Source organism: Panulirus ornatus, chromosome 32 (genome assembly GCF_036320965.1).
Source record: "Panulirus ornatus isolate Po-2019 chromosome 32, ASM3632096v1, whole genome shotgun sequence".
Taxonomy (NCBI): domain Eukaryota; kingdom Metazoa; phylum Arthropoda; class Malacostraca; order Decapoda; family Palinuridae; genus Panulirus; species Panulirus ornatus.
In genome coordinates, this window is record NC_092255.1 from 7321114 (window position 1) to 7331856 (window position 10743).

Below are 10743 nucleotides of genomic sequence, written 5' to 3' on the forward strand. Positions count from 1 at the left end.
CTCTTGTCCTCTCACCAACCCCAGACTTTACTCCCAAGACATTCCCAAACCACTCTTCCCCTTTACCCATGAGCTTCGTTTCACTCAGAGCCAAAACATCCAGGTTCCTTTCCTCAAACATACTACCTATCTCTCCTTTTTTCTCATCTTGGTTACATCCACACACATTTTGACATTATGTGTGTGTGTGTGTGTGTGTGTGTGGGGCGGGGTGGCAACGGGAATGGATGAAGGCATCATGTATGAATATGTACATGTGCATATTTGTATATGTCTGTGTATGTATATGTATGTGTACGTTGAATATGTGCGTGTGTGGCCGTGAATGTATATACATGTGTATGTGGATGGGTTGGGTTAGGCCATTCTTTCGTGTGTTTCCTTGCGCTACCTCGCTAACGCAGGAGACAGCGACAAAGTGTAATAAGAATATAAAAGTGTAATATATATATATATATATATATATATATATATATATATATATATATATATATAGATAGATAGATAGATAGATTAAAAACGCCAAACGTTTCTGGCTGGAGTTGACAAATGGTCGCCAGTTGACACTACTGATATAGCTTTTTTTTTCTTTTTTTTTTCTCCCAGGCCCAGGGTTCGAGCCTGGCACCTGGGGTCCCCTAACCTTCCCCCCTTCTCCTGGTCCGTCGCTCTGACTGACTTTTCCGCCAGTTTCCTGGGGAACCTTCCCTCCTGCCATTTTTCTCCCCCTCAATTTGTTCCGTTCTCTTTGTTGCCTTTAGATTGCCGTGTTTGTCTTTGTTTTTCCCCCTACCACACCACTCCTGTCCCTTCTTTCTCTCTCTCTCTCTCTCTCTCTCTCTCTCTCTCTCTCTCTCTCTCTCTCTCTCTCTCTCTCTCTCATGTTCCCTGGCCGGGGTTGACCCACACGGGTGGCTGTTGCTGCTGCTGGTCACTATAAGGGGAAGAGGGCGGAGGCGGAGGAGGAGGAGGAGGCTCCTCCTCCTGCTGTGGGAGTCACCAGCAATACCATCATCGCTGCTCGGATGCCTGTCTTGTCCTCTCGTGTTGTTGACATGGTATCCACAGGGGATATGTAGAGGGAGTCCCATTTGAATCTTTGAGAGACTTGGAGCGCTCAGGAAGCTGGCCACGTCCATATATATATATATATATATATATATATATATATATATATATATATATATATATATATAGTTGGTGGTAACTGCTAGAGAAAATGAAACGAGAAGTCCCGAGCGCTTTCGTGTATTACATCTTCAGGGGGAAAACAAGATTTGGGGCGGAAAATCATCGTAGAGGGGGCGAAAATCCTGCGAGCCTTGAAGAATGTGTGGAAGTCGAGAACATTATCTCCGAAAGCAAAAATGGGTATGTTTGAAGGAATAGTGTTTCCAACAATGTTGTATGGTTGCGAGGCGTGGGCTATGGATAGAGTTGTGCGCAGGAGGGTGGATGTGCTGGAAATGAGATGTTTGATGACAATGTGTGGTGTGAGGTGGTTTGATCGAGTAAGTAATGTAAGGGTAAGAGAGATGTGTGGAAATAAAAAGAGCGTGGTTGAGAGAGCAGAAGAGGGTGTTTTGAAATGGTTTGGGCACATGGAGAGAATGAGTGAGGAAAGATTGACCAAGAGGATATATGTGTCGGAGGTGGAGGGAACGAGAAGTGGGAGACCAGATTGGAGGTGGAAAGATTTTGAGTGATCGGGGCCTGAACATTCAGGAGGGTGAAAGGCGGGCTAGGAATAGAGTGAATTGGATCGATGTGGTATACCGAGGTCGACGTGCTGTCAGTGGATTGAATCAGGGCATGTAAAGCGTCTGGGGTAAACCATGGAAAGTTCTGTGGGGCCTGGATGTGGAAAGGGAGCTGTGGTTTCGGGTATTATTGCATGACAGCTAGAGACTGAGTGTGAACGAATGGGGCCTTTGTTGTCTTTTCCTAGCGCTACCTCGCACACATGAGGGGGGAGGGGGATGGTATTCCATGTGTGGCGAGGTGGCGATGGGAATGAATAAAGGCAGACAGTGTGAATTGTGTGCATGGGTATATATGTATGTCTGTGTGTGTATATATATGTGTACATTGAGATGTATAGGTATGTATATTTGCGTGTGTGGACGTGTATGTATATACATGTGTATGGGGGTGGGTTGGGCCATTTCTTTCGTCTGTTTCCTTGCGCTACCTCGCAAACGCGGGAGACAGCGACAAAGCAAAATAACTAAATAAATAAATATATATATATATATATATATATATATATATATATATATATATATATATATATATATATATATATATATATATACTGTGGCTTTAGGGGGTTTGTTCTGGCACTATACCTGTCAAAAAAAATCTTCCTACTCTGTCAAGACAGATTAAGGTGTTTACAAATTCTGCCCACAACGAAGCCATCTTGTTCATACAGACCTTCACCATTATTGTATCCTTGTATAAGAGAAGATTATTCAGCAATATTTCTCTTGATCAGGGAGTCGCAAGTTTCAAGTCTTAAGAGGTGTGTGTGTGTGTGTGTTCCCTACAGGGGCGAGGTAATGAACGGAGGGTTTGGCCTACTACTGGACGGCACAGAGGACGCTCACTATCGCGCCACCCTCATGCTCAACTGGGACGTCTCCAACGGCGTCGCTCGAAGGTAAGTTGTATTTACATTTGCACTGTGCATCAGTCGAAGCGCACACCCGTCAAATGTTTGGCCTCCAATTTAGCTTTTGTCGCCATGTTTCGAATATATCTATCTATCTATCTCTCTGTTATATATATATATATATATATATATATATATATATATATATATATATATATATAATATATATATATATATATATATATATATATCGACGGAAGGATATCTTTCCCTATTTGATGGGATTGGCTAAAAAGGTATTTGATATTTGTCACGACTTGAATGATATTCAGGAAGATGATACTAGAGAGAATATCATCGATAAGGGAAAGTTTTTAAGAATATTTAGTAGTACAACTTTGATATGTGCGTAAGTTAACGTACATTTAACCCAAAAAAGTATCGATACATTTGCTGTACTTTGTATTTTGAGAGACAGGAGAAAGAGCCTTGATATAGACTCTTACATGGCCTCTCTTTCTTTTTTTTTCGTTGGGTGGAGATGGGTGAGGGATGGGCTGGGGTGAGGGATTGGATGGGGTGAGGAATGGGGTTTGGGATGGAAATAACACCACACAAGACAAGAAAGGTGTGGAGTAACGTTGCTAAATCCATCGAACTTAGGGGTATAGATAGATATTTTTTTTTGACTGTGTGCACAAGCTTGATTACGCTTATGTTGATGTGATATGTAATGAGCTTGATTTGGTGTAACTTGTCTGCAACCCACGCTTGCTAATTCACTTAAGCTTAATAATGCTGTAATGTGTATGCTACCTGCACATGCAAGCTTCCGTAAGCTTAGTATTGCTGTAACATGCATGCATCATATACTCAAATTTCATTAAGTTTAATATTTTTTTTTTTTCATACTTGATCGCCGTTTCCTTCGTTAGTGAGCTAGCGCTATGAACAGACGAATAAAGGCCGCATCCGCCCACATCTGTTCTCTAGCTGTCATGTGCAATACGCCGAAACCACATCTCCCTATCCACGTCCAGGCTCCACGGATTTTTCCATGGTTTACCCTGGACGCTTCACATGACCTGGTCTAGTCCATATACAGCATGTTGACCCCAGTATACAACATCGCTCCAGTTCACTCTATTCCGTGCCCGCCTTTCACCCTCCTGTGTGTTCAGGCCACTATCGCTCAAAATCTTTTTCACTCCGTCCTTCCATTTCCAATTTGGTCTCTTTGTTCCTTCCGCTTCTGACACACATATCCTTTTTGTCAACTTTTCCTCACTCATTTTCTTCATATGTCCAGACCATTTCAGCATACCCTGTTCTGCTCTCTCAACCACACTCTTTTGATTACCACACATCTCTCGTACCCTTTCGTTACTTACTCGGTCAAACCACCTCACACCACATATTGTCAATTTTCAACACATCCACCCTCCTCCGTACAACCCTATCTATATAGCCCATGCCTCGCAACCGTATAGTATTGTTGAAGCCACTGTTCCTTCAGATATACTAATTTTTTGCTCTCCGAGATAACCTTCTTTCCTTCCACACAGACTTTAGCGCTACCTGTTACCACTTCCCCATTTGCCCCCTTCACCGATGTATTTGTTCTTTTGTTTTACGCATATTATGTACCTACTTCCAAAATATCTTATTTCCCCTAAAGTTTACTGATACTTGCTCAACCCAACTCTCATTTGCCCTCTTTTTTAACCCCTGCACTCTCCTCATGACCTCCTGCCGCTTTCTCTTATACATCCCCCAATCATTTGCACTCCTTCCCAATAAGTACCGCCCAAACGCCTCACTTTTTCTTTCCAAACACCACTTATTCATCCCGCTACTAACTACCTTTCTCATGCCACATGCGTTCCTCGCACATGCCAGCACTGCTTCCCTAAATACCTCCCATTCCTCACCCACTCCCCTTACTTCATTTACTCTCACCTTTTGCCATTCTACACTGAATCTCTCCTGGTACTTCCTCATACAAGTGTCTTTTCCAGGATGACTTACTCTCAACACTCGGTTCTCACCGACATTGTTTCCTCTTTTCAGAAGACCTATGCAAATCATCACCCTCTCTTCCACAAGATGGTGATGTGATCAGACATCCCACCAACTGTCCCTCTCTGCACATTTACATACAAAAATGTCTCTTTTACACGCATTTCAACTAATTTGTAATCCAGTAATTCCCGCTGACCATCTCTCCTATTCACATACGTCTGCTTGTGTATGTTCCTTTTTTTAAACGAGGTATTTTCATTCATTAGTCTTTCTTTTAGGACACAGCTCCACAAGCTCTTCATCATTTCCATTCATAACACTGAATACCCCCATGCGCATCAGTTGTACCCTCACTACTACATTACGTGCGTATTTGAATCACCCATTACTAATATCCTGTCTCTTACATTAGAACTGCTGATACACTCACTCATCTGCTCCCAAAACACTTACCTTTCATAATCTTTCTTCTCATGGCCAATTGTATAAGCACCAATAATCACCCACCTCTTGCCATCTGCTCTCATTCTTACCCTCGTCAATCTAGAATTTACTACCTTAACCTGTATCACACTTCCACAACTCTTGCTTCAAGATTAGTGCCACTCCTTCCTTATCTCTTGTCCTCTTCCCAACCCATGGCTTTACTCCCAAGACGTTTCCAAACCTTTCTTCCCCCTTACGCTTGAGCTTTGTTTCACTCAGAGCCAGAATATTAATACTACTCAGTATTCATGATAGTTATGCAGCTAATTAATGCATGCTTGCCTAAGCTTAACATTGTAGTAATATGCATGCCACATATGCCTACAAGAATATTTAAGCTTAATCACTACTAAAGAATTTGATGATGGGTAATATTAAGATCAGAGCAGAAAATTTGTACAATTGATTATATTTACTTTTGCTAAATTTAAACTTGCTCTCACATCGTTATGATTTACTTGCCTGTAGTTTATTTACTTTTCAAATTCAGTTTGACCTGTAATGATTTGTGATTTATCATTTGACATCATAACACTGGAGTATTGTAAGCTCAGTTAACGCTCTGATGATTCGAGTGATTCAAGACAGTGAGCTGATATCTCGGGTTGTTCCTCCCTCTCTCCTCTCCTGCTACAGGGCGTGGAGTGGCAACGAGAACGCTGAAGCCACCATCACCCGCTCCATGGCGCTGGACCGGCGCCTGCAGGTCACCGTGCCTCACCACGCCGACCCCAGCCTCGTTGCCCGCGCCCTGGACCAATGCTAGACCAGTGCGTCCCCCTCCCTGCTGCTCCGTGGCCCAACCCTATCTACTCCTCTCTTGTGTTCACTACTCCGGAATACTAGTACGCGTCCCCCACTCCCTTCCACCTCTTGTCCCAGCACTTGGTCTTCCCTCGCTAGTTTGACTACCAACAGTTGCCCTTTATTTTTATGCTCTGGACTCTCACTAGACCCTCTCCTATGCTGTGGACTCTCACTAGACCCTTTCCAATGCAGCGGACCCGCACCAGACCCTTTTCTATGCTGTGAACTCTCACTAGACCCTACTCTATGCTCTGGGCTCTCACTAGACCCTCCCCTATGATCTAGACTCTCATTAAACCCTCCTCTATGCTCTGGACTCTCACTCGACCCTCCCCAATGAAGTGGACTCTCACTACACCCTTCCCTATGCTGTGGACTCTCACTAGACCCTCCCCTATGATCTAGACTCTCATTAAACCCTCCTCTATGCTCTGGACTCTCACTCGACCCTCCCCAATGAAGTGGACTCTCACTAGACCCTCCCCTATGCTCTAGTGTCTCACTAAACCCTCTTCTGTTAATCTTATGGTCTGTTAAGCAAAGAGTCCCTGGCCTTATATTCTGGACTTAAGTTTAGGTTCATCTTTGCTAAGACCTTAACTCAGCTGCACATTGCTACTGCAGCCTAACCACCACATTTCTTATGCTCCTTACCTGTGTCCTGGATTGCATATTATACCCCTCTATACTTTGCTGTATGATCTAAATTGATATCAACCCTTTTCCTCACTTGAAAACCATGGTTAGACTCTCCAAATGATCTAGACAATCATTATCCCTTTCCCAGTGCTTAGGCACATAACTGGATCTTCTCTCATTCTATGGATCATTACTAACCCATTCCCTGTGCTTTAAACCATGAGTATACTGTGTGAAACCTTCCCTAACCTCAGACCTTAAGATTAGATCCTTTCCTATGCCTTGGAAAGCCACTAGATCCCTCTCCTGTGTTGCGGACCAACACTGGAGCATCTCTCCATGCTCTGGATCCTCTCCTATTGTCTGGAATGAGACTAGACCTGTATTCTGAAGTATTGATCTGAACAGCTTCCAGACGCCTGTACTTTGCTTTCAGGTACAGCATCACTAGGTCCTTCCTATGATCCAGACCACAGACAGACTCTCCGTTGTTCCAGACCATCATTTGGCCATTTCCCGTGATTGGGGGGCCACCATCAGCTACCTCCCTTCTGCCTTGCACCATCACTAGACCCAATCCTGTGACTCCACACCATCACTAGACTCATCCCTCCGCTCTGGATGGGTACTATATGACCCCTTCCTCGTCCCTTGGACTACCAACAGACGCTCATACCGTCCCCGATACCACATTTATACACCGACTCTGTACCTGGGGCTACCTTCCGTCACCTTATAGTCCACCCCATGACGCCCCTCCACACACTATACCTTTACAGACATCTGCCGCTCACCTTGGGTTCCCACTAGCCTACTGTCAGGAACTGAACCTCCGTTCCGTGGTTCATCTCACACCCTCTGTGGTCCCCTGGAACCTCCGTTCCGTGGTTCATCCTACACCCTCCGTGGTCCCCTAGAACCTCCGTTCCGTGGTTCGTCCTACACCCTCCGTGGTCCCCTGGAACTTCCGTTCCGTGGTTCATCCTACACCCTCCGTGGTCCCCTGGAACCTCCGTTCCGTGGTTCGTCCTACACTCTCCGTGGTCCCCTGGAACCTCTGTTCCGTGGTTCATCCTACACTCTCCGTAGTCCCCTGGAACCTCCGTTCCGTGGTTCATCCTACACCTTCCGTGGTCCCCTGGAACCTCCGTTCCGTGGTTCGTCCTACACTCTCCGTGGTCCCCTGGAACAACTTAGCATACGCCGTCTATCAGTAGATCTTTACCTACATTCAGAGTCGGGACACTTCCCTCCCACACGACCTACCTGGTCCTTAATATCCCATAAAGATTGACAGATTATACAGTTGGTAACTAAGACTACATGGTTCGATCTACCCGATGTACTGACTCAGTCAGCTCGTAATATGGGTTACGTGGTATCTTAGAGTTGCGAGGGGGCCGCAATCTCGTCTCTCAATATATTTCGCCAGTCTTGGAACTTGCTTCATTACCTCAGGCGTTCCTGGAGGAGCCAAAGTTACGCACGGAATCCCAAACTTTGAGAGATGGAACATGGAAGTGTTTCAGCCGAGAGCCGGAGGAGGTGGGGGAAAGGAGAGTGGGTGTAATGGATAAAAATAATCTGGGTTAAAGTTTTTCCCCTCCACACACAGCTGGCGACGGTCGTCGTCTTAAGATGGGTAAAGTTGGAAAACGAAGAAATGCGACGCGTCTCAATTACCACCGCCTTTTCCTTTTCCGACGAGCCATTTCTACCGACCTCCTCACTTGTGCTTTGTGAACGGCTGTGGCCCAGGCTGCTACTGAATAATGCACAGGGGATCTGCAGGAGGAGGATCGGGTTCATAAGACCTGAGCTGAAGGTATTGACAGGTTTTACCTTGCTCTTATGATCCTTTGCAAGTGGAATCTATTGCAACGTAAGATTGAAATCTGATATATATATATCATCGTCATTTCCCGCGTCAGCGAGGTAGCGTTAAGAACAGAGAACTAAGCCTTAGAGGGAATATCCTCATTTGTCCCCCTTCTCTGTTCATTTTTTTTTTGTATGATATTTGGCGTTGGTGTACAAAACGATAAGATATAATGAAATCTGTCGTTTCTCCCAGCCCGGCTGCGTACATCAACAGGGCCACGTAATGTAGCCAGAATGCGTGCGGTCTTGGAGTAACCCCAAGGGCACCACTTAACATTATCCTCATCACCTGAAGAAGGTATTGAGGATTTTTCTCAGTGGATCCAGTATAGTGGCTTGACGATGACGGCTCGAAGAAGTGAATTGACACTTGACAATCGATAGGTCTCCAGTCCAGACGACCAATCAGCCTTTGGAACAGACGAACGGAACCTGCAGCTGACCAGTTAGACATGAGGGAATGGGAGTGGAGGGAAGGGTAACTGAATAACGTAAGCAGGAGGGAACTGGTGAAGGCCCTTCACATCCCATCACTCTATACAGGAAGGGAAGGGTGTTTAACTTCGTGTCCTCAAAGGAAAGTTGTGATCTGACCTTCATGAAAACGAAAGTTGTGATCTGACCTTCATGAAAACGAAAGTTGTGATCTGACCTTCATGAAAACGAAAGTTGTGATCTGACCTTCATGAAAACGAAAGTTGTGATCTGACTTTCATGGATCTACTGCCATGTGGTTCTCTCATGGCCAGATCATGGTAGGTGGACACTTAAGTTTATACTGCATTCCATAACGTCATGGTGTTCCCCAAGTCGTGAGTGGAGCCCACTTTATTGCTCAGTAATGTTAGGGTTCTTTATTGATTTATGTTCATTATTGATTGGTTAGTTTAAGCATGATTCATATGGCGGGAGATGATGATAAATGTCTTGTATGTGAACTCCACAATAAACCACAGGTGAAAGAAAAAAGATGATCTCGCATTATTCTCAAGGCCCCAATGATTTTTGATGAATCTTCGTTGATTAATCATTTCCTCGATTGATTAATCATTTCCTCGATTTATCATTTCCCCAATTGGTTAATTCATTATTTCCTTGATTGATTAATCATTTCTTCGGTTGATTTATCATTTCCTCAGTTGGTTAATTCATTATTTCCTTGATTGATTAATCATTTCTTCGATTGATTAATCATTTCTTCGGTTGATTTATCATTTCCTCAATTGGTTATTAATCATTTCTTCGATTCATTAATCATTTCTTCGATTGATTAATCATTTCCTCGATTGATTTATCATTTCCTCTATTGATTTATCATTTCCTCTATTGATTTATCATTTCCTCTATTGATTTATCATTTCCTCTATTGATTTATCATTTCCTCTATTGATTTATCATTTCCTCTATTGATTTATCATTTCCTCGATTGGTTAATTCATTATTTCCTCGACTGATTAATCATTTCTTCGATTGATTAATCATTTCCTCGATTGGTTAATTCATTATTTCCTCGACTGATTAATCATTTCTTCGGTTGATTAATCATTTCCTCGATTAATCATTCCTCGATTGATTAATCATTTTCTCGATTAATCATTTACAGATACCTACAGCATCAACAGCAAAAAGTCGTCAGCGGAGGATTTTCTTTTTACAAAATATTTACACATGTAAAAGTGAAAATGTTAGAATAAAGAAAATGTGGATTTTGAAAGAGTTAGATGGAATTCCTTATATTTACATATTAAGTTATGGTAAAATTCTTCTATTTACATAATAAGTTATGGTAAAATCCTTTTATTTACATAGTAAGTTATGGTAGAATCCTTATATTTACATATTAAGCTATGGTAAAATCCTCATATTTGCATATTAAGTTATGGTAAAATCCTTTTATTTACATATTAAGTTATGGTAGAATCCTTATATTTACATATTAAGCTATGGTAAAATCCTCATATTTGCATATTAAGTTATGGTAAAATCCTTTTATTTACATATTAAGTTATGGTAAAATTCTTCTATTTACATAATAAGTTATGGTAAAATCCTTTTATTTACATAGTAAGTTATGGTAGAATCCTTATATTTACATATTAAGCTATGGTAAAATCCTCATATTTGCATATTAAGTTATGGTAAAATCCTTTTATTTACATATTAAGTTATGGTAGAATCCTTATATTTACATATTAAGCTATGGTAAAATCCTCATATTTGCATATTAAGTTATGGTAAAATCCTTTTATTTACATATTAAGTTATGATAAAATTCTTCTATTTACATATTAAGT

General features: G+C 42.4%; 1 protein-coding gene across 1 annotated transcript in view; it reads left to right on the plus strand.

Annotated features, from left to right (window-relative positions):
- Positions 1 to 9420, plus strand: part of LOC139759032 (urocanate hydratase-like) — a 50476-nt gene extending 41056 nt beyond the window's left edge. Inside the window, exons 13-14 of the mRNA XM_071680937.1 lie at positions 2552 to 2662; positions 5759 to 9420. Of these exons, the coding sequence (XP_071537038.1) occupies positions 2552 to 2662; positions 5759 to 5888 (241 nt within the window). The 3' untranslated portion in view covers positions 5889 to 9420. The remainder of the gene's footprint in view (positions 1 to 2551; positions 2663 to 5758) is intronic.
- Positions 9421 to 10743: the final 1323 nt, after the last annotated feature.